A 24,405-nucleotide genomic window follows, 5' to 3' on the forward strand; every position below is an offset into this window, starting at 1 on the left:
GTTTCATCTGATACATTATCATTAAAAATTCTCAAAGGACACATTGCTGTCTGGGATAATTAGCTTAAAAAAAATAACATGTTCTCCCTGAGTATAAAAGAATATAAAAAATACGAAGAAAATAAAAACCACCTATAATCTAGCTACTCCTAATAATCTACTGACATTTTCAGTCTCTCAGTCTTCTTCATATATGCACTTAAAAAAACAAATTTTAGATGATATGCCCATACTATTTTATAACTAGCCATTTTAAAACAATATTTCATGAGCATTTTTCAGACACTATTTTCTAAATATGATTTTATTGAGCTATAATTAACATATAACTAAATATGATTTTTAATGGCTTCATAGTATTTGTGTATTAGTCACTAACATTAATGGATAGTCAGAATACAAACTATACCTACTCTATCTGTGTGTCCGTGTATATGTGTATATGTGGAGATGTATATATATGTACATATATCATTGCAAATAACACTATTATGAATGGACATCATCATTCATAAAGGTGTATAGACCTTTATTTGTTTATGATGATAATTACATTTTTTAAAGGTTTTGTTTCATTTTTATATTAACTTTTTTTTCCAATAAGCATGACTAGGTCAATGGTTATAAACTCTTTTTAAGGCATTTCACCCAAACTACAAAGCTGCCCCCAGAAACAACTGTCCCAATTTACACATTCACAGAACTGCCTACTGACACTGCATTTAGGACAATCTCTTGATCCTCTTATTCCTCCCTAAAGGCCACTGGTAAGGCCACAGTAGCCAAGGAATCCTGAAGTAGCAGCCACCACCATGCGCATAGTAGGGTACATGGAGAAGCACAAGTGAGAAATGTGTGGGTGGTGGGAAGAAAAGGGGGTGCTGAGAGAGCAGCCTGGCTCACCTCAAAGATGAACTTGGAGCTGCCAAAGTTGGTCTTCTGCTTCTGCCAGAAGTTGTCGGGTTTAATGATGAGGGCCACATGGATCTCAGCCGGAAAAGCTTCCTGCAGTGTCTTGAGGAGGGGTTTGATGAGGTCCCACTTGGAGCCCCGCATGTCGATGATGACGGTGAAGCCACGTTTGCACACGTCCTCACTGTGGGGAGGTCAGAGGCCAGGCATGGTCACTCTGGGCAGCTGAGACTTTGAAGTACACAGTCAAAAAGCATCAGGAAATCTGCATTCCTTTTAATCGGACCACCCTTCCAACTTCACACCAGGTCTCCTGGCTGTCTTCCAATCCAACTCTAAAATGCACTGCTTCAGAAAACCCTCCCAGATTAACTCCATCTATCTGAGGGCATTCTGCCTTCTTCTGGCATTTAGCAAAAACTCAGCCTTCCCTGTATTCATTTGCACTTGTTGGGATGTTTACTATTTGGGTATTCACAATTATGTTTGATTTTACATTTAGTTTTTGTCTCACTGCTGGGAGGAATCCTGTTTTACCCATTTGAAAACAAGCTCTCTAAAGACAGGGACCCCATCACCCTCAAATCTGAGATGGAAAGTCCTCAGCACAAGTGCTGCCCCTCCCCAGGCCCACATCAGTGGCAGTCACTGGTGCACTTTACCACTCACTGGGCTGAAAAACCTTTTTCAATAAAAGGCTCTAGACTGACCTACCAATTGCTAAGAGATGATACAGAAAGTATTAATAATATACATTTGCTACTACTGCATTTAAGATGTATTACTTATAGTTTCAAATGTTTATCAACTTATAAGAAGTCAGGCAGTGAAGTCACCTAGACAGCCAAAGGTGGGGCTAACCAGGAGGGCGGATACAGAGTCAGGGTCCAGAAAAGGCACACTGCAGGAAGTTAAGATGGGAAGCTACTCCCAAAATCAAGGCCAGACGAAGTGACAGAGACCATCTTGAAAGCCAAAAAATTAGCAGGCTAAGTTAATCAGGATGTTGCTGTGTAACTTACTACATAGCAAAGTTCCTTCCAACACTTGGACTTTAACAGTAACTCGTAAGATTCAAAAGAAAAAAACTGAAGGTCAGAACAGTTAGAACTTCTCAGTTTGGAAGAAAGTTTGTTTTGGTAGTTAGGGGGTCTTCTCTTCTTGGCTTATTTAACCTATCCATTTATTTTATCACTCAAAATATACTTTGGTTAATTCACATTTTTATATAAACACTGGTGTAGTATTTCCTTAGGATCTTTCACTAATGTCCTGTTCCCCAGACGGTATTTGCTCAAACCACTGGCCCTGCTCACGGCCCACTGATGGGCACCACCATGTAACAATCGTGGACATCATTGGAGGTGAGGCCACAGTTGGAAGGATTAAGCCAAAAATGGAAATAAAACCTCTTCCTTGGCTTCCTTCTCAGATCTCAACAGTGACGAGAACGTCACAGCCTGGTGAGGAGACGACAGTTCTGCAACTGCATGAATGTCTCAAGCATAAGGCGGCTGGGGCAGGACTCCCAGTCAGACGGGGAAACTGCCCAGGCAGAAAACTCTCTCCATTTCTTCGTGTTGATAAAAAGGGCTCAATTCGCGTGGGAAGAAGGCTGAGTCTTTCTTTCTCCAAATCTGAGTCAACAAGTGGCCACCGTCATCCATACATAATTGTGTCTGACCTATCGTGTCAAAGCAATGTGTCATTTTATTAAATTATGGAATTTCACATTATAAAAGAAACACCTGCTATTTATAGAAAAGTTCAAAGACCTACGTAAGAGATGCTAATGGGAGCACCTCTTTTTTTATAATACTCTGTCCTATTTCCTTTCCGTATTTTTGTGCATGTAATTTTATACCATACAGTGTTCAGCTTCTCATTGTAACAAGGTTTTTCTCATGTTTCAAATTTCTTCAAAACTGTTATATTTAATGACACATAGTCCACCTGTCTTATGCCTACACCATAAATTATTCAATTGTTCTCACTACTGCTTTGCAGAAGAACGTATCAACTTGTTGTATCCTCATCAGCACTGAACTCTGGCCCATTTTGTAGGAAAAATGCTGCACTGCGCTTAGATTTGTATTTCTCTGATTATTAGCTGTAGTTCACTGGCCCAGGAGTGTTTCTTCTGTCCCTTACACCTAAGCAGTTCTTTCATCCACTTTCTACTGGGATTTAATGGCTTTTCTCTGTGAGTTTAGTTTTTTCAGCTTGACGCACACTTGTTGCAGGCCCACTTAGGTCAGGCCCTGCAAGGCTGCGGTCAGTTTCACCTTTCCTTTGATATGTGTACCTGCCCCTCAGGCTCTGTACCTGTTACCATGACTGTGCATGACACGAGAACTCTCCATCTCTAGCAGCAAATAGTCAGTGTTGCCACCTACAGCTGGAGTTGGACTATCCCAGCATCTAAATGTGGTGGGCAGTAGACAATGAAAGCAGAAATCAGATACTAATATTCTCTAGTAAGTCCTCACTAACTCAGGAGATGGGGAAAGCAGCCCGGGGGCTGAGAGCTAATCTAAACATTTTTCCGTGAACCAGCGTAATGTATCACGGTGCTTTGTGTGTTTGGTTTCAAAGAAGCAGCATAGCTGGGGAAGAAAGGGAACTTCTTACCACATGCTTATTCTATGCCAGGGACTGTGGCTGAGCACTTGATAGATGGTATTTTTTTATCCTTCCAATACCTTATAAACTTGGTATGGTAATCTCCATGTAAGAGGTGATGAAATCGAAGCACAGAATTTGCCGAAGGTCACATAACTAGCAGGTGGCTAGGCAAATAGTCAAAACCAGGACTGTTCATGCTAAAGCCCACACTCAGGTCACCATATGATATTACATCCCACCACTACTGCCACTGTGAGTGGTATTTTGGGCATTGGAGGTGGGTATTAAGAGCCAGCAGTAAGGGGATTATGTCAGGGAACTCATAGGACATGAGGGAAATCATGGCAAGGAGTCCAAGCGAATGGCCTCTATTGTGCAGTCTATAAGATTACAGAATCACAAAGGCAAAGGAACATGGCATATTGAGAAAGTTCAAGTAATTCACTTTGGTTTGGACACGTGCATAAGGAAGAGACTGACGACAGAGTGATACCCCGAGAGCTTTAGACAGTCCTATTCCAGGCTCCAACCCTCTTCTTGCCTACCCCCCTCTCCCACCCCTCCCTGGGACTTGCCCAGATGGAGTCTGTGCTGTTCCTCGACCTCTCTCACAGACCAAGCTGCTAGTGCCTGAACTCTGCAAATTCTCTGTCCAAAGGGCCCTTAGCCTACTCCTGGGCCCCATGCGTCCCTGTTTCCCAGGTCTAGTCCTCTAAGGCAAGTGACACTACCAGTATGAGCACCGGCATGGCAAAGGACCACTAGTTGCAAGGGTGTGGCTAGAACACAGTATGTGAGCTGGGAAGTCCACAGGCATGAGCACCCCCCCCCCCCCGCCACTGGGGTGGAAGACAGAGCTGGGCAGCAGCGGGCAGAGAAGGGAGGCAGAGCATGGCCTGGGCCCTGGGCAATCTGTGCTGCCAAGTTCTGGCACAGAACTCAGAGGAGTCCAACAAGTCCAAATATGAAGTTGGCCCCCTCTGTCACAATGAAGATACATTTGTCAAGGTAGAAGGGACAGAATGTGTTTAACAATTTGATAGCTTGGTATATTAATTTTCAATATTTAGACATAGGGAGGGGGGTCTTCATCTGTACTGTTGCCCCAGACATCAGAGAAGAGCCAGGAATGGACGCAGGTCTCAGACCAGGATGGTGGGACTCCTGGGTTCACCCTGAGAACAACGAGAACTGCTGGAGAGTGTCATTCAAGCCACCATGAGGTGGCTTGGACAGACTACCCCTGGCCGTGCAGAGGGAGAACACGCTGGGGCCAGCCAGAGGGAGTGGCCACAGCCACCTCCTTTGCATCTTTGTTGAAACACCTCCTAAGTGGAGCTGCAGCGTCACACAGCACTTCCCACTTCCCCTCCCTGATTCATTTCTTTCTTAGCATTTATTACCATCTGGATCATGCATTTTACTTATTCATTTATTGTCCACCTTCCCTCACTAGAAAATAAACTCAAAGCAGCAGGGATTTTTGTGTTCATTTACTGAAGAATTCCCAGTGGCTAACACAGTGTCTTGTGTAAGCTAAAATTCAACAACACACTGAGGAATTCAAGGTAGCTGTTAAGGGTACGGAACCTAGAACTACGCTTCCTTGGTCTAAACCATAGCTCCATCATTTAGTTATTGGGAAACCTTAACCAAGTCACTTTTAAACTCCATGCTTCAGTTCCTGCACTATAAAAGATGAATAATAGTAACTACATTACAGAGTTGTTTTAAAGGTTAAGTTTGTTAATGAAGCACCTATGTGGATGCCAGGCACATCATCTGGACCGTCTTAGCTGCTGTGGGAGACACTGGTGATGTCCCGCCCAGGGCTCCTTCACTGACCACTGTGCCCAGCCCCCAGCTCCAACAGAGTTTCGGCCGTCAGCTTACACCCATGACCATCTCTGGAGACTTGCCTTTGGCTGATGGGCTCCATTTCTCCAAGAGGAACGTGGAGGTTATGCCCACGCCCAGGGAGGGCGGTGCCTCTCTGATATAAGGTGCCGGAGCCCAGACTCTTTACCTTAATGCAGAGTAACGCCGAAGTGTGATTTAGGCTCCAGGGCCTCCTCATTCTCCCCGTCAGTCTCTGACTAGACTGAGACCACATCCTTGCACGGTCCTTCCCTTTTCCTACCCTGTTTCTCCAACTCCCTGCTCCTTTACAAGTTCTTCCTAAAGAGAATGCCCTTACTAAGTCATTTGCACCTGAAGCCCTGATTCAACATTCATAGCCAAAGAGAGTTATTTTCATTACTGTATTACAAATAATGTAAACATAAATAATATTTCATACATATATGAAGTTGTGAAGGTAATTTGATGTACCATTGGAGATTTAAAGAGAAATCTGGGTTGCAAATCTTGACCTGGGAGTCACACTGTGCCTGGTACCTAGTAGGTATTCAGTAATATTTTCAGAATGAATAAACCCCATGAACCGTGGTAGTAGATATACACAGAAGAGAGATCACCCAATGAAAACGAGTAAGATGATGAGGAGCATCTTCTGAGTCAAGAAAGAACACTGATGGAAAATCAATGTTTAAGAGATGGAAGAAGGAAATAGATGAGCCTGAGGCGGGGGTGGGGATGGAGAATGCACGGAGGTTACACAAAACCAGGGAGAAGTTAAAGGAATCAGGGAGGACAGCATTTCAAGGAGGAACAGGTGTCAAATGCTGCAGAAAAGTAGGTCATTAGCTGAGATCAGAACTGGCATTTAGTGACTAAGAGGCCCTGGTCCCACTGACCAGGGCAGTTTCAGCGGGGTGCTGGGGCAGGCACTGGGTGGGAGCTGGGAAGCAGTCTTCCTCCTTGGTCTCTGGGATGACTGGAGGAAGGGCCACAGGGGAGCTTTTGGTAGACTCCCATCCCTTGGCCCTGCCTCCCTGACTCCGGAAGTGACCAAGATCTGCCTAGGACTCTTTGGTGACCCCCAGTCCCACAGGGGCTCCTGGCCTGCCTCTTTCCCGAGGTGCCAGCAACCCTTTCCTCTCACTCAGTGTGCTGACATGCAGGGCAGTTTGAGCACAGCAATTCACACTGGAATATAACAGGTAACCCTCCTTCTCCCTTTAGCTTGTTTTACCTTTTAAAAGATATTTATTGGACTTCCGCCAAGATGGAGGTTTAGGTGGAGGTGCCGTGCCTCCTCACACAACCAAGTTTAGGGACAACTAAATATTAGCATCAGAAAACACAACCAGAACACGGAAAATTGAACTTTTCGGAAGTCCGCTAACAACAAATTCTTCAGCCCGACCGGTAAGGGGCGAAACCGGCGTCTGGTGAGGAGTTACAAAGGAGGGCTCGGTCGGACCCGGGCGCGGAATCCAGACGCGCGAATCCAGACGCACGGGTTCCAAACCCAGGATTGGACCTAGTGAGCAACCGAGCAACCCACCGGGTGAGCAACTGCAGAGGAGACAGTGGGGAGGCGGTGCTGCGTGTTGACTGCAGTTGCCTAATTGCACGCGAGCGAGGGAGTGGGCGGTTGGACCGGCCGCAGCGGCGATAGACGGCGGCCAAGGCGATAGAGGGCGCCGCCATTTCCCCGCTCTGACCACGCCCCCACATACAGCGTCACAACCAAGCGACCTGGGACTCCAAGGCGCCGCTTCTCCCACTTAAAGGGCCAGAACAGACCAAAAATGTCGCAGGAAGACCTCAAAGCCCCACAGATAAATCTAAGCGATGAAGAAGTAGCAAAACTCTCAGACACACAGTTTAAAACACTGGTCATCAGCTTCCTCACAGATCTGGTTGATTATAGCCACAAATTAGAGAAACATATGAAGGCTAAATTAAGGGAAATGAATGGAATTCCACAGGAAACCCATAGAGATGAAAAGGAAACTGGGACTCAAATCAATGGAGTGGACCAGAAGAAACCAAATAATGGCCAAACAGAAAAGAGTCAAGGAGCAAGAATTCAAAGAAATGAGGAGAGTCTTAGGAACCTCCAGGACATCTTTAAACGCTCCAACATCCGAATTATAGGGGTACCAGAAGGGGGAAAGACACAACCACCAGTGGAAAAACTATTTGAACAAATAATAAAAGAAAATTTCCCCAATCTGGCAAAGGAAATAGACTTCCAAGAAATCCAAGAAGCCCAGAGAGTACCAAAAAAGTTGGACTCAAGAAGAAACACACCAAGGCATATCATAATTACATTAGCCAAAATTAAAATGAAGGAGAGAATCCTAGAAGCAGCAAGAGCTAAGGGGACAATCACCTACAAAGGAGTCCCCATCAGACTGTCAGCAGATTTCTCAAAAGAGACCTTACAGGCAAGAAGGGGCTGGAAAGAGGTATTCCAAGTCATGAAATCTAAAGACCTACAACCAAGATTGCTCTATCCAGCAAAACTTTCATTTAGAATGGAAGGACAGATAAGGTGCTTCTCAGATAAGACCAAATTCAAGGAGTTCATCATCACCAAGCCCTTATTATATGAAATGTTAAAGGGACTTATCGAAGAAAAAGAAGTTAAAGAAACATGAACAGTGAAAGGACAACAAACTCACAGTTACTAACAACCACACCTAAAACGAAAGCAAACTAAAAGGACAGCTAGATCAGGAGTGGAAACATAGAAATGAAGATCTCAAGGAGGGTTAGCAACAGGGGAGTGGGAGGAGGAGATGGGGGGAGAAGGTACAGAAAACAAGTAGCATAGACAATAGATAGAAAATAGATGGGGGGGGGGGGCAAGAATAGCATGGGAAATATAGAACCTAAAGGACTTGAGACACATGGACATAAACTAAAGGGGGGTAATGGTGGGGTTGGGGGGGCAGGGTGGAGGGGAATGAAGGGGGGAATAGAACAACTGTAACAGCATAATCAATTTAAAAAAATAAATTAATTTAAAAAAAAAGATATTTATTAGCCTAAATCAAATTTTCAGGGGCTGAATTTTTGCATTGTGTGTTATGACAATGGGAACATAGAAAGGGGAAGCTTGGAGCAGAAAGCCTTTAAATCCCCTGAAAAGGGAAAAGAAGAGTGAGTGACCCTTCTTCCCATCTCCCATCCCCTCCTTTAGAGGGAGAATGGGGCCACCGATCCAGCGCCCTGCCCCACTACTTCCCATCTGGGGCTTGAGACCTCAGCTCCCTGCCTGCTTCTCGCCCTTTGTGATGAATTCCAGTCCCTTCGAACTGAGCTGTGAACTGTTTCAGAGACCCTCTGGGGCTCTCGGCCCAGAACATAAACATACCGAATGACGGAATGATTGATCGCATATTTCTTGTACTCAGTTCTAGACCATTTCTTTTTTTGTTCATTGCATGTCACTGGGGCTGTTTGCGCCCAGTGAGCCTGTGCTGTCTCAGAAAACCATCGTCATGACTCTATGCCAGTGTTTTTAAAGTTCAGTGACTTTCACTTCTCATGTAGGACACATTTAAAATGATGATTGGAGGTTCCCTTTCAGATATTCTGATGAAAATCAGTCTGGGGTGAGGCCCAGGAGTCTCCCTGGGTGGTCCAAGGACAACACCTAGACTCTCTTAAGTGTGGTCTGTGAGAGTCTGATGATAAAGACTGACTGTCTAAATCAGATTAGAATAAACATTAATAAATAGCAGTTAACACAGACACATCAGAGAGAACAACAACAAAATGCAGTCAGGAAAACATTTGCAAGGAGAACAGACAGCTGTGCTTTAGAGGAGCCTGTCAACAATGTGAAATTTCTCTCTCCCCAGCCTCGTGCTCTCTCTAATGGAGTCGTTCATTGTAAGCATGGGCTTGGGAGGGTTTGGAACCTCACAGTGCATTTCTCATGTCCTTTTTGCAAAGGAGCTTCTCTTCTCTTGGCCTCAGAGGCTTTCCCTTTAGGCCTGGCAGCTGCCCTCCCAACTATAACTGATGTTCCCTGGAAGCTGCTTTCCTAGGCTTCCCTCTCTACTTCTGATTTGCTGTGGAATCCCTGTGGAGTTTATGCTTCTTATCATACACCTGACTTGGCAGCCTCATCTAAAACCTCTGGGTAAGTCATGATGTCCCTCTGGGTACCTTGAGGTCCTGTCCACATCTAATGCGCCCCCTGAGCTGGGAACCCGGTGTGAGGGCTGACACAGGCCTGACCGGTCTAGGTGTCGGGCCTAGCAGTGGGTTGTGAGGGACCAATGAACAGGTGCCACCACTGACCCTTTGTACTCCTGGTGGCCCCCCATGCCTAGCAGAGACCACAGTTTAGCAGCCTACTTTGGAACCCAATCCCCTGGACACAGTTGTTGTTTGTGATGCTTTCCAGCGTCTTTGGAGGAGGCTAAACTCTCCATTCTTTCAACCTGCCCTAGCTCCTTCACACAATTGCGCGTGGCCAGACTGCTTGTTGGCCTTTGGATGTGCCTCCTGTTTTAGCTGATATTATTACCCCACCCCAGTTTCACACAGTGGAATTCTCAATTAGTTTAGGGAGCAGGGATTAAGGTGCCAGTGCCTCAAATCAAAGGGCATTCTGGGCCCAGACAGCAGGGCAGAGCACTGATCAGCAAGAACACCAGGCCAGGGCTTCAACTGGGGTTACAGGCCGGGCCTCGGGGAGCTACGTGCTGCTTCATTCCAATACCTGCTCCCTCACTTCCTCCCTAGGTCCCTGGCCAAGTGAAGCCCAGACTGTCTCTGTAGTTTCCATCCCAGCTGCATCAGTGAACCACTCTGGGTACCTCACATTATTTTCTGAACAAAAGGTTGGATGTAACTGCTACCTTCTCCCCGGGGTCCTCCCTGATCTCCTCTGTCACCGTGCTCTCCCCTCACTAAAACATACAACAAATTATCCACACCTCTCTTAACTTTTCATTGATTTCAATTTTGTATTAGAGTTGGCCCTCCCATCCCTCGACACCTTTGTACTTTCCTGCCTCTAACCATCTCGCCTAGATCACGTGTCACATTTCCAAGTTCAACTCACATGCCTCTTCCTCCAAGAAGTCTTCTCTTACTAATACTTTCCCTCTCCACCCCTTTCCACCCCCAATGAGATAAGGGCTCTTCCCATGCACTTATTCTGCACGGCAGTTGTCCATGTGGGTGCCTTGCCCAGGCTCTGGCTGATCAATCTCTGTATTCCTTACAGAGACTTACATGACTTAAAAAATGAGAGCCTAGTCATGAAGGTGCTACATAAATAACATTGCACTATATAAGTACATCATATTATCCATTCATTCATTCATTCATTCATTCATTCATTCAAAAAATACTTACTGAGCACTTACTTTGTGCCTGGCCCACTGCTAGGTACTAGGGATGTAAGTGTGAACGAGACAGAAAAGGGCAGGTTACATTCTAGAGGAGAGATGGCCCTAAGACAGCAGCTAGACAAAGAAAATAAATGCAAATCGTGGTAAGTCTTAAGAGCTTATCAGGTTATCAAGACAGGATTCTATGAGGAGCTGACAACTGAAATAGAGATAAAAACTATGAGAAGGAACTAGTTAAAAGAACAGAAAAGAACAGCACAGGTAGAGGGGAAATCCTGTGAAAAGGCCCTGGGATGGCAAAGAGCCTGTTGCTGGCTGCTCCTTGCCACAGGGAGGAAGCCGAGGGTGAAGTTCACAGTAAGGAAGCAGGAGACCAGCAGCCAGATCTGGGCAGGAGGCTCTAAATCTCCAGGAGCTGAAAACCTCAAGCCGAAGAGACATATAAAACGAGAGTCCAACTACTGAAATGGGGAGCATCTGTTTTTGATAAAAATGTGACATACCCGTATATTATGACAAAAGCTAATTTTATTGAGCACATGAGAATCTATTTTTGCTAAGTGTTTTATGTGCATTATTTTATTTATTCCACATGTGAAACTCACAAAGGAGCTGCTATCATGATCACATCCTATAGGGAAAAGAAACTAGGGCTCAAAGAGGTTGAATAACTTACCCAAAGCCACCAGGAAGGGGTGAAATGGGTGTTTGAATCTGATCTGTTTGATTCCAGTATCTCTCATGCTAATTGGCCTCCCTGAGACACAAAATGCTTGAGCTTGAAGAGACTTGAACGCTTACTCTTGGCAATCCTTCACTTCAGTGCTGTGGACAGCAGTTTCCAGAGGAAAGAAGTGACTTGCTCAGGGTCACACAGTTGGCTGGATGTTTTGGCCATTTGGGCCAGACGTCCAGATGCCAGTGCCCCTGCTTCAAGTCTTCTTTTAGGCCACAAGAACTTCGAAACTGAGAGGAAGAAAAATCCTCCTGGACATCAAGCAATCCGTTTTGGAGGCCCATTGTGTCCTGTGTTGAGTACCAAAACCCCTTCCCAGGAATGAGGGCCACCCTGCTTGTGGTTTCCACTGTACTCTGGCCTGACCCCCTTTACCCCAGCTCCTAAGATGAAATTTACCCTGCATGTATGACTGTCTGCAAGATCCTCACTTGAAACAGCTGTTGGGGAAAAAATACACATAAGGTTGCTCTGTCGTGATGGTGGGTTGGGGAGTAGAGATCCATAATTAGCAACATCACAGCAGACCAGGCGAGGGAGCAACAGGAGTTTCTGCTTAGTGTGGACTGCTGGGGGCAGCTGTGCAGTGGTGCTCATTGTGGAGTGTGTGGTGCCAGCCATTCGGGGTGTCAGAATTCCTAGTGTAGGGGCTCAGGAACACCCAGTGCTTGAGTTGTGCCAGAGCGGAAGTAACCTTCAAATCAGACCTACTGAGTAAGTTGTCCGGGCAAGGTGACAAATTAAACACTGGGGCAGAGGGTTTGACAGGAGTGTGTGGCAGAGCAGAAGGACAGGTAAGTGAAGGACTTCCTGTTCAATGAGGAGAGCATGACCCGCCACACACGGCGCTGGCCCTGTGGGTGCCAGCAGGACCGTCAGTGCAGGGGCCTTGGAGAGATGACCGAGGCCTCGCCCCTGGTGTGTGGACAGCCTTCGATAACATGGGACAGTTCACAGAGCAGAACAGAACACTCACTCCACACTTTTCCCCAGAACTATGCTGTACCCATGTCTTTCTGAAATAATTTCAGAAGCCAAATTTTCTGTTCAAAATTTAAGGAGAAAGAAGGGTCTTAAAGTTCTGAGGAGGAAATGATCCCACTGCCCCATCTGTGCTGGACCTGTTCTCAGGTGGTGGAGAGTCTCCAGGTGCAGGGTCTAGATTTTGTTTCCCCTGCTGGCCCATCACTCTGGTCTGCGTTAACCTGTTTTCTGTTCCTTCATTGCTATTCTAACAACAGCTCTCTGCTGAATGCCCCAAACATTCACCCACTTCCTTAAACAACCAGAAATCAGCAGGTGTTAGAGAAAAGTGTTACAGACACATTAGCACCCGCTTTAGGCTTTCTAATTGGTATAATCAGAAGCAGGAAGGGGCAGTGTCATAGGGAAATGAGCCACTCTGAGGAATGCTGTGTCCTGAGTGAGTGTTTGCTGGCACAGACAGTTCTCAATATCATCCTTCACGATGCGGAGGGCTCCTAGATGGCTGCATGTAAAAGGCAGGAGAGAGGAGCTCAGAGAGGCGGGCGGGCTCCCCTGCCTGGACCTCCCTCAGCACTGCCCACCCTCAGCTGGCTTTCTCCTGCCATGTGATTCAGCTACCATCAAGGTCTCCCCAGGATCCATGTCCATCCATCCAGAGGTGTTATGTTTGCTGGTTCTTGTTCTTTGTTTTGTTTTGTTTTTATGGGAAGACATTCTCTGCCCACTTTCTCAGGTCATGATTATTTCAAAGAATATTATTATTTCAAATGGATTATTTGTGTCCATTCTGCCCATTTAAAAACATACCTTTTGCCTCTGCACCTCTCCCCTGTGATGCCAGGACTGGGGCAAAGGCCAAAGGTGATGTTTTATTCTAAATCAAGGCCTCCTGACAGTGAGGAGATTCTGACTAATGGGTCTGAGGCAGGGCTCAGCACTGTCTGTGTTCCCTGAGGACTGGGTTGTACAGCCCTGGTTAAGTACTGCTACGGCAAAGAGTCTAGTGATTTTGCCAGTCCATTTCCAGGTCTAGAAACTCTCCTTGGCAGGTCTCCACCCTTGACCTTACCAGAAGGAAGCCCAACTCTTGCCCCAGTCAGTGTGGGGAAACCCCACATTGGAGGCCAAATAAGGAGGCTGTTGTCTTTTTACCTCTTTAGAGTCTGCTACCCAATTCTAGCCCAATGAAGCTGTTTTAAAAAACAAAAACAAAAATAAAACTCCCATTGCAAATGCGCCAGGGGCAGACCTGGGGCTGGTTCTCCATTTTCCCCGACAGGGCATGGTGAAATATTAAATAGCACAAACTCAGACCCCAGGATTCCTTCCTGAGTCAGCAGGTGTGGCCATAAAGTGACAGGTCCAGTGGCCTAAAACCACAGCAGGACCTCTGCACCTGTCTACCGAATTTTCCTTGATGCTACCTTCAAACAATCAGGTCTGCTCAGAAGGAACAAAGGTTTGCCATCCCACAGAGAGCTGGAAGGGCACTCCACAGGCCGAAGGGAGCTCCCAAAGTAAGTTCCAGAAATGGTATGGGTGACAACCAAGGAGAAGGTATGCAGCCTTCCAAACAAGGGCTGTCTCAAAGGGGCCAGCCTGGGTTAGGTGCATAAACCCTGGTGTATTTATTAATCAGCCGGGTTATCTTACAGTCTCACGAGCTCTGAAACACAACTGCCATTCACCAAAGGAAGAGACCTGCTTTCTAAATCTGATTGGCCTGGGGCAGGGCATTTGGAAGGAGCTACTCTAATGTAAGAGAAAGACAGGAAAGAAAAGTCCTGGAAGGACCAGACACAGAAGTCTGGAGCCGGCTGGCCAGAGAGGAAAGGTGGCGGAGGGGTGGGTTCAGGGGAGATGGGATGGAAACCGACACTTCCATTTCCAGGCAGCAGCTTCCTGCCTTATTTCCCACCCTCCCTCACAAAGCGATTCATCCCTTCCTTCTGGGACATTCAGAACAGGAAGCAGAAATGAAATAGAAACCAAAGCAGCACAGGGAATGAAAGAAGAAACTGGAAGCCAAAACTACCCCCTCTCCACATAGGCCTTCCGTTGCTCCCCCAGACAAACCCCAGGGCCATGCTCCTCTGGCCTTTTCCGTAGCCCCTTTCCCCCTCCCCTTCCCCAGTTAGGTTGGGTGGGAAATGAGTCATCTTTTAACTTAAAAAAAAGTAATAACCACTGCTCATACATCTGTGAGTAGCAAACCAAAGATTCAGTCCACATTCCAAAGACATGTCTAACCACAACGCCTCAGTCACCACAACTATAAGAGACAGTGGCTTCTCCAAAATGGGATCACTGAGAAAACAGAAGACAGCTGACCCAAGAGAAGCTGCAATGGTGCAGCTGTGTGCTGACCCTCGCTTGGCCGGGGGCTGTACCTGGCCGGGAGGGAGAGTGGTTACTCTTCTTTGCTCACTCCGACCACTGTTGCCAGCATCATCTCTCTTTCTCCTCCTCCCCTCACATCCCCATCTCTCCCCCACCCTTTCGCAGGATCTCCTACTCTCCAGCTGGCTCCTTTTCCCTGTCAGGTCAGGTGTAATCCTCATTGAAAAAACCATGCCCTGGCTGGTGTGGCTCAGTGGATTGAGTGCCAGCCTCCAAACCAAAGGGTTGCTGGTTTGATTCCCAGTCAGGGCACATGACGGGGTTGCAGGCCAGGTCCCCAGTTGGGGATGTACCAGAGGCAACCACACATTGATGTTTCCCTTCCTCTCTTTCTCCCTTCTTTCCCCCGTCTCTAAAAATAAATAAATAAAAACTTAAAAACAACAACATATGCTTCCTCCAGGAAAATAGTCTTTGGTCAAAATTTACTTGGGTAAACCTTTATCCCTCCCCTCTCACTCCTTCCCCCTAAGTAACAGTTGCTTTCCTGAAATCCCAATGCTATTTGTACGTACATATAAACACTCACCCAACAAACCCACAGTCACCCTCCAGGCACGCCCCCCTGGGCTTTGCCAGCGGGAGCTCTGCTTTACACAGGGCCAGAGGTGCTCCCCCTGTAGCCAGCCTTCCTTCTTTCTGACGTGGTCAAGGGCACTGATGAAATACCAGTGATTTACATGGAAGAAAAATTATGTGACAACTCAGGCATTAGTGCAAACCTGAGAGGAGAAAAAGAGGTCATGGAGAGCCTGACGGAGGACACCTGATGGAGGGGACATGTTTGCAACTTGAAACTAAACAGGCAGGGCTCTAAGGGATCCTCCACATCAGCCTTCAAGTTCATGGGCAGCCTGAAAAAACTACAGGATCACTTGGCCATTCTCAGTTGATGCAATGTGAGAACTAAACAAGTGTTCTGTGTATGCACAGAATGAAATCTGTACCTATGTGCACGCATCCTAATGGACCGCCCCATCAAGGTCAGGGGTGAGGGAGGATGAGGAGGGGTTCTTGCCCTCCTCCACATCTAAAGGAGGGAGTTTCTCTTCAGCAAATGAGTTCTGAAGCTTGGGCATCCTATAAAGAAAAACAGCCTATGGCCTAGAGATGAGAGGACATTCTCTTCCTGGGCAGGGAATCAGAGTGGGGAGCATCACAGCACAAGTTCAGAGACCTTGCCTCAGGCATCGGGCCGAAAGGAGTTGCTATGCAAAACCTGGCACACTGAAGTACTAGTGATGGGAACATGAAATTCCAGCTCAGGACAGCTAGAAACAGCCTGAGAGGTAAGAGGGAGAAAAACACATCAGTTTTAGGGTTTGGGGGTTGCTCTCGAAATCAAGGATGGTCCTCTCTTGACCTAGAATGAGTAGGGCAGGGGTGTCAAACTCATTTCCACCAGGGGCCACATCAGCCTCCAAGTTGCCTTCAAAGGGCTGAATGTAGAGCTCCTTGCCCCTAGTTAAGGAGTAGTTAAATTTATACAGTCCTAAAATTACATTCAGCCCTTTAAAGGCAACTGCAAGTCTAATGCGGCCCCCGGCGAAAATGGGTTTGACGCCCCGGGAGTAAGGGGTGGGGAGAGGAGGGAGGCTCTGAGAGAAAAGGAAAAATGGAGCAGGGCCGTTAGGGCACATTCTTGGGCTATGTCAGTAAATTATTCTGGAAAACATTTGTCCTAGCTGAGTCACCACAGCTCTGACAAAGTGCTCCTGTCTGGGCTCTGGGAGACATGGGGCTGGCTGTTATACTTGCTCAATTTAGAAACAGTAACGCTCCCCCTTGGTGACACAGAGTCCACTCTCCGCTCCGTGGCATGCTCTTCCGTGTTCTCTGCTGCACAGCCAGTCCACCCACCCGGGATGGGCACCCCCTGTGGGGCTAGCCCCTAAGAGAGGAAAAAGGATATCAATAGGGAAGGAGACCTGGGTCTGGCCCCAGTGACTTCATGTCTGGAAGAAGCCTGGCACTGGCCCCCAGGGGTCCTGGGGTCAGATACTGCCCTCGCCCTTTGGGGAGCTCCCAATCTAATTGAATTCATCCAAATTACAAGGTGCTTCTCTGCAAACTCACCCGAAACAATACCCATCATCTCTGCCCTCAAGAAATTCACTGTCTGGGAAAGAGCCTTGTAGACAGTCAGAACTTGTAGAAGAGACTGGCCCATCACTGCTCTCTGATGATTTTCCACACTCAAAAGTCGTTTCCAAATTTTGTTCCAATTCTTTTGTTCTACTTAGGTGACGCTAAACTTTTAAGAAAGAAATTCTTAAGAAGTCTTTTTCTCCAAGAAGAGATGAGATGGAGTGGAACAGATGGGGGTGGAGGGATGTTCTTTTAGTAAAAGCTACAGTGGCAAACTGGAACAGAAATGATCAGCAACAAGTGAGTGCATTCACCAAGGTCATACTCTCAGCAACAAAAAGGCCTAGGTACTGATGTGTTTCTTGTCCTGATCTTCCATGTTCAAAGAAAGAAAGTAGTATCTGGAAGGGAAGGTTTGAAAAGACAAAGAGTTTTATCTTCAACATTTATGATTGATGAAAATAGTGAGGGAGACCGTAGACATTCCAAGAGATAAGTATGCTTGGGGCACTGTGACTTCACATCTACTCGAGACTGAAAACAAAACAACAGGAAAACTTTTTTTTTAAATAAAAAAGACTTGATTTTATAAAAGAAATCTGAGATTCTATTTAGCCATTTATTTCCCCCCCAAAATAGCATCATTATAAAATTCCCAGTTTCAATGGGCAATTATTACATACCCAGGCCATTTTCACAAATGTTATTTTATTGGATATTTACTACAATTTTCAGAGAGAGATAATATTAAACCAATTTTGTCATTTTGGAAAAATGGTTGTTGCTTAGTGGTTACTTAAATTTCATGTTTCAATAAAATTGTGAAAAGTAAAGCCTGGAAAATACAAGGTCTAATGAGGAAAGAGCAGAACACGACCATTTGAAGTCTCTGATGAAAATCTATGTTATTGGGCAGCTGAGTAAGGCCCTCCACCACTTGGTGGCAGCATACCTAACTTGCCAGAAGTGTACGTAATGAAGGCAGTCTCTACAAAATTAGTGCCGTGACATAAAATGTCAGTATCCAATATATGCTAAAAACGTACAGAACCCCAAAATACCAGTGAAGGACACCTGATAAGACTTAACCAAAAACAGGTGAAGAGAGAAATACAAAACATACTGAAAACGATCATATAATGGGAAGGGAGTAACAGCCCCAAGTCTGGAACCCACCATGAGAAAAACACATCATTCTTCCATCATCATTGGCTGTCTCTCTGGCATCTATATTCAAAGAACCACTGCACCTTATTTCCCACATCCCAGCAAAAATGAATCTGAACTAAATTTAAATCATCCTAATACTCTAGCATGAATTCCAGAAAAAGTTGAATGTCTGAGACTTATTTCACCTGACATGCTGAAGTTTACCTAATCTAAGTGAAACCAGAAACATCTGCTTCTAGTGAGCTTGCTGTTGGTGAGCCACAGACTTCAAGAAATTAAAATAGCTACACTTAAGCTTTAGAGGCTCACCCAACATTGCTGCCCAGGAGACAAACCCCAAGGAGGCCTAACTTTCTTGGTGGAAGGCAGGTGAGGACCTCAGTTCAGACGGCACAGAGGGGGTTAAAACGACCACGGGCCAAGCCAGAAGCTGAAACTCACCCAGAGGCAGAACTAAAAACTCAGCAAGGTAAAAGACAATTCAGTCTTTCTAGATGTCATATTAGATTCAAATTTTAATGTACAGTCCCCATTAAGAGGCCAATTAGTTAGGGAAAGTAAAAAAGAATCCTAACCTGGAAGACCCCAAAGGGCAGGCCTTATGACCAGTTACTCTTTCCAAATCCAGAATCAGGTGCCAGTGCAGTACCTACGGCTCTTAGTCAGGGCTTCTTGACCATAACAGCACTGTCTGTGCAGTGGGGTATGGCAATGATGAGCAAACAAACTTAAATTTGGAGAAATGTAAAGGCATACTGAAAAAAAAAACCTGGGAAATTCGGTAAACAATTTGGCAGTGTGTATCACCAGTCTTAAAAAAATGGCCATGATTGCCACAAATCCATCCCCAAGAAACCATCTAAAATGTAGACAATGGTTTATACACAAAGATGTTTACCGAAAGTTATTTATAGCAATGAAGTTTTGGAAATAACTTAGACAGCTTGTAATTAAAATACAGTACATCTCAAGATACACCGTTATGAATAAAAAGTGTTTAACGTTAAGAAAATATTCTTACAGTACAATGCAAAGTGAAATAAAACAAGGAGCAAGATTAAATATAAAATATGATTCAATCCTGTTTTTAAAAAGCTCCAAAGAGGCCACTGAGGTGCCTGGTGCCTGCCATGACCTCCCACCCCTGAGGTGGCAGCTTATCATCAGAGGGTGAAGTGAAATAATGCACATGTCCACCAAGGGCCCAATGCAGAGTGCACTTGCAGGCTTGTAAAAGGTGCTGTATAAATCAATTATAAATATTAAACAGAGTATATTAATCTCAAGAACAGGAGCCAGGAAGCCTGAGAACAGGTACCACACCCTCTTTGACCCTGTCTCAGGTGAGGAGAGGTGACCTGAGAGCAGTAAGGATTAAACCTTTCTCTGCAAATCCCACCTGACCTTTCAAAAGTCTTCGCCTGACAGCACTGCCCAAGATGGAGAAGGTTCTGGAACTTTGGGGTGTTGCAGACAAGGTTTTAGTGCTAGCACTTAGTTCTAAGCTCTTCTCTGAATCCACCTAGTACTGGAGTTTACCCCACTGGACTCTAGAGAAAATGGTGCCCACCAAGACTTGTGTCTCACACGCGAGCTTGCCGCCTCCTGGTGTCAGGTGGTGCCATTCACAGCACCACCGAACTGGGTTTATTTCTTCAAGCCACTTCCTGCTCCTTCCAGGGACCCACCTCATGAACTGGGGACAAAAAGAACCATTTATCCAGACATAAAGGCAGCCTTTTCATCTAATATTTTTCTGCCATATTCTGTATGCCAACCATGGATTCTGAAACTTATGCCTGCCAGGAGTGCAGAAATAAAGAGCCAAGTGGGAAGAGTGAAGAGAGGCCAACCACTTCCCAGTCACAGTAGAGTGATGCTGTCAGGGTAGCAAGAGGTTGCCAGAGTTTCCCCTCCTAGCAGGTGAAGGGTTTTACGACTTGTTCTTCATGGCTTTGCATAACCACCTGATAGCTGATGAGAAATAAATGGCTTTCATTTTTTCAACAAAGTGATGAGTTTCCCCAAATCAGATTGAAATGCAACCTCCCAGAGTGCACTTAGAATTTGTGTACAGAACAGAGTGACCTAAAAAGCATGACTAAACTTATTTCAGACTTATTGGTCAAAGGATGTCATTCTGACATCAGGAGTCACCTCAGAGGAAGCCACTTCCCAGAAGTCTCATGGTTCTAAAAAGTCCTTCCTTAGAATATTTGGAAAATGGGCTCAAAAGTCTTCCAGTCTACAATGATTCTAAATGAGCAGGGTCATTTTCCAAGTATATTTATCTGACCGTCTATGGCTAATTTTCATAATCATTTGCTTCCTTTTAATACAATTTTTCTGAATGCCCACCAAATGCCAAATGTCAAATATTACTGCAAGGCCCTGGGGATACTACAGGGTCTCAGATGTGTGAGGTCTGTCCGGAAAAGTGCAGCCATTGTTAACATAACAACAACGGTTTGTGAAACATCGATGTAACCTGGCAGCCAAGGAGAGTGGGCTGAGATGTACATGTGTGACCAATGATGAAGTCACTGTACACTAGTCAGTGGGGGCGATAAGTGCCATTGAGTGAGCATGTGTACTGTGTGGCTGTCACATTCAAAATGACTGAGCAAGTAGAGTAACAAATATGCATCAAATTTTGCATTAAGCATGAACATTCCTCTGTGGAAGCTATCTGGATGATTCAGAAGGCTGCAGCTATGGGCAACTGGTGATTGGCAGCTTCATCATGACAATGGGCCCACTCATGTATCATGTCTCATGCAGTGTTTTGGTAAAACATCAAATCACCCAGGTGACTCAGCCCCCCTATACCTCAGATTTGGCACCCTGTGACTTCTGGCTTTTCCCCAAACTAAAATCACCTTTGAGTGGGAAGAGATTTCAGACCATCAATGAGATTAAGAAAAATATGACCAGGCTGCTGATGGAGATTCCAACAAAGGATTTTGCAGAGCATTTTGAACAGTGGAAGAGATGCTGGGAGAACTATGTGAGGTCCTAAGGTGCCTACCTTGAAGGGGACTTAAGCATCATTGTCCTATGTATACACTGCTTCTTGTATTTTGTTTTTTCTTCAGTAAATATCTCTATTTTTCATGTTACAATGGCTGGATACCTTCTGAACAGATCTTATATATTCACAGCTTCCCGAAATTCCTGATGTAGTGGAAGATAAAGACGGGTCTACAGGGAACTACAATCCACTGCAATAAACTATGTCCGTGATGGGAGACAAACCCCCATATGGACTTGTCTCTGCTTTCTGATCCTTCCCCCAGCAGGCTCCAGCAAGGACTTGAGGAATGCAAGATCATAAGGTAAAATTGCTATTCTAACTTGCTGCACACATCCCAATGCCAGTCATCAAACATGTTTAGACCTTCCGCTTCCCGTGATGACCTGCTCATCTGTTCTTTACACATACGGATGGTATGAGATTGTGCACACCACAAAGCTTTTAAAAATATCATTTGAGTGTTGAAAATTAAATGAATATACACTTAGGCATAGAAAATAGGGTGAGTCAAGTGTCTTTAAGAATCCAACTTTGAAGCCCTGGCTGGTGTAGCCCAGTGGATTGAGCACAGGCCTGCGAACCAAAAGATCAGGGTTTGATTCCCCCTCAGGGCACATGCCTGGGTTGCAGGCCAGTTCCCAGCAGGGACCAGTTCCCAGCAGGGGATGCACCAGAAGCAACCACACATTGATATTTCTCTCCTTCTCTCCTTCCCTTCCCCTCTAAAGATAAATAAATAAAATAAAAAAAAAAAGAATCCAACTTTGAGAAGTTCATTCAGGATAGAGATATGGTTTAATCCAAAGACATCTCGACCTGAAAAATATGCTTACTTCTCTGACTTATCAAAAAAGGAAAAAGATGAAGAAAAAATGCAAAACCACAACCAGATTTTCAAAATCAAGCCACATAAACATTCACACTTAAAGATATCCCTTCTGATGTTATTTATAATACAAGAAGTCAGAAAGACCTTAAAAATCCATTAATATGAGAATAGTTAAGTAACAATTATGTAGCAGTTAAAGAGATATAAAAAAGCCCTGGCTGGTGTAGCTCAGTGGATTGAGTGCCAGCCTGAGAGCCAAAGCATTTCGGGTTCGATTCTTAGTCAGGGCACATGCCTGGGTTGCGGGCTAGGTCCCCAGTTGGGAGGCACATGAGAAGCAACCGCACATTGATGTTTCTCATTTTCCCTCCCTTCCCCTCTCTAAAAATAAATAAAATAAACCTTTAAAAAGAATGAGATATAAAAAGCTTTCACTGACTTACAAAAAGAAATGCTTCTAATGCTAGGAAAAAGGTGGAATATAAAATAAAATTTTATTTTAAATAAGTTTTTAAAAAATCAAGGATACCAGAATGTGAACAAAGATACCTCTGTGTCACCAACAGAACAGTGATTCAACACATGAGGTTTGGGGTCAGAAACCTTTGGATTAAATCCTGGCTTCGCCACTTTCTACTTGACTTGCTTTGGAAGAATTAGTATCCTCTCTGAATCTTGCTTTTCCTTTTCTGAAAATGGGGCTTATAGCAATACGTGCCTCATAGAATCGCTGTAAGAATTTTTTAAAATAACACAAGTAAAGATACAGAATAAATGTTCAATAATGAAAGTAATTATATGTGTATACATGTGATTAAACACTGTGGTTGTATTATTTAATAAGCTTTCCACAATTCAAATATACTATATGTTGCATTGGAAAGAGATAGACATTAAACACTTTTACATTTTATAATTAGAAACAAGTCAGAATCCCAGATGTCAAACTGTCTTCAAATAAATAGGGCTAGTTCCTCATAAAGCCATGGATTGGGCTTGGCAGGGGATGAGGTGATTAATTTATCTGAGCAAGACTTAACTGCTGATAAGAATCACTTATCTTTTCAGAGGTTTTCAATAAAATAATGAGAGAAGAAAAAAATAAAGAGTTCTAAAGAACAAAAGATGAAGGGAATACATCAATATATTGTAACTGTCTCTAGGTGACACCGTTACAAGCATTTAAAAAATTCTTTACATTCTTCTGCACTTATTTTCCATAATAAAGAAGTACTTTCCTGCCCTGGCTGGTGTGTCTCAGTGGAGTGAGTGCTGGCCTGCCAAAGCATTGCTGGTTTGATTCCCAGTCAGGGCACATGTCTGGGTTGCAGGTCAGGTCCCCAGTGGGGGGCATGTAAGAGACAACCTGGTGTTTCTCTTCCTCTCTTTCTCCCTCCCTTCCCCCTCTCTAAAAATAAATAAATAACATCTTCAAAAAGAAAGAAATACTTCTCTAATTACTAAAAGAACTACAAACTTTATCACATCATTAGGCATGTACTATTGGGGACCCTCCCAAAACAAGCCTGGAATTATCTTTTGGAAGATGGGCCCCTTGTAGCACAGGCTTTCCCTGCTAGGTGAGAACCCCTCTGTATCAGTGTACCCACTGGTGTTGTTGTGAGAGGCTGCATTGGGCTTTGGTGCATTTTTCTGAAGACTCCTCCAATGCCTTTGCCCCTTTCATGATGGGTGATTCATGAGCACACCTGCCCACACCACACTGAGTGTTCAGCAGTTTTTGACCAAAAACAGGAAGACCCCCCAACCCACCCTCCCTATCCACCCAATCTCACCCTGAGAGACTGCTTTTGTTTCCCCAAATGAAAAAAGTCCCTGAACGGAAAAGTTTTGTTGATGTGGAAGAGGTGAAACAAAAAATGGCAGAAGCACTAAAAAAGCATCAAAATTGACAAATTAAAAGCTGTTTTAACTGTCTTGATAGATATATTGCATCAAATGGAGAGTACTTTGAAGTTTAAAATGTAAGCATAAATACACAATTTTTATAAGTAAGTTCCATTTTGGGGGGATCCCCCTCAAATATTCATTAATTCAGTACTTACTGTGAGCCTGCTGGGTGTCACTGACCTTCATGACTCTAATCCTAACCTTAACCATCACCCTAACCTTGACTTTGACAAAGCAGTGCTACGGACAACAAGGAACAAGTGACAAAACAAGGCCCCTACTTTCAAGCAAAGCAAGGGAAAGAAACCACCATTTGCCATGGGACCCTTCTGCGTGCCAAGTCCTGAGCTACATGTGTTTTACAGGTCTTGTCATATAATCCTCATTACCACTGTGTTTGGTAATGTGTTTGGTTTACCACGGAAGTTTGTCAGCAAGCATGCACAGCTCTCCCCTAGAGGGAGTTCTGGGGTTCATACTCTGGTGG

At 44.9% G+C, this 24,405-nt stretch overlaps 1 protein-coding gene across 3 annotated transcripts in view; it reads right to left on the reverse strand.

Moving 5' to 3' along the window:
- The window catches only part of LOC119039416 (kalirin), a 571,768-nt gene that overhangs the window by 306,005 nt on the left and 241,358 nt on the right, over positions 1-24,405 (reverse strand). For all 3 annotated transcript variants that reach the window (XM_053672926.1, XM_053672927.1, XM_037132217.2), the window contains exon 4: positions 904-1,096. In XM_053672926.1, the coding sequence (XP_053528901.1) occupies positions 904-1,096 (193 nt within the window). The remainder of the gene's footprint in view (positions 1-903; positions 1,097-24,405) is intronic.

The sequence above is a fragment of the Artibeus jamaicensis genome, unplaced genomic scaffold (assembly GCF_021234435.1).
Source record: "Artibeus jamaicensis isolate MK-2021 breed Jamaican fruit bat unplaced genomic scaffold, CSHL_Jam_final contig_793, whole genome shotgun sequence".
Lineage (NCBI taxonomy): Eukaryota > Metazoa > Chordata > Mammalia > Chiroptera > Phyllostomidae > Artibeus > Artibeus jamaicensis.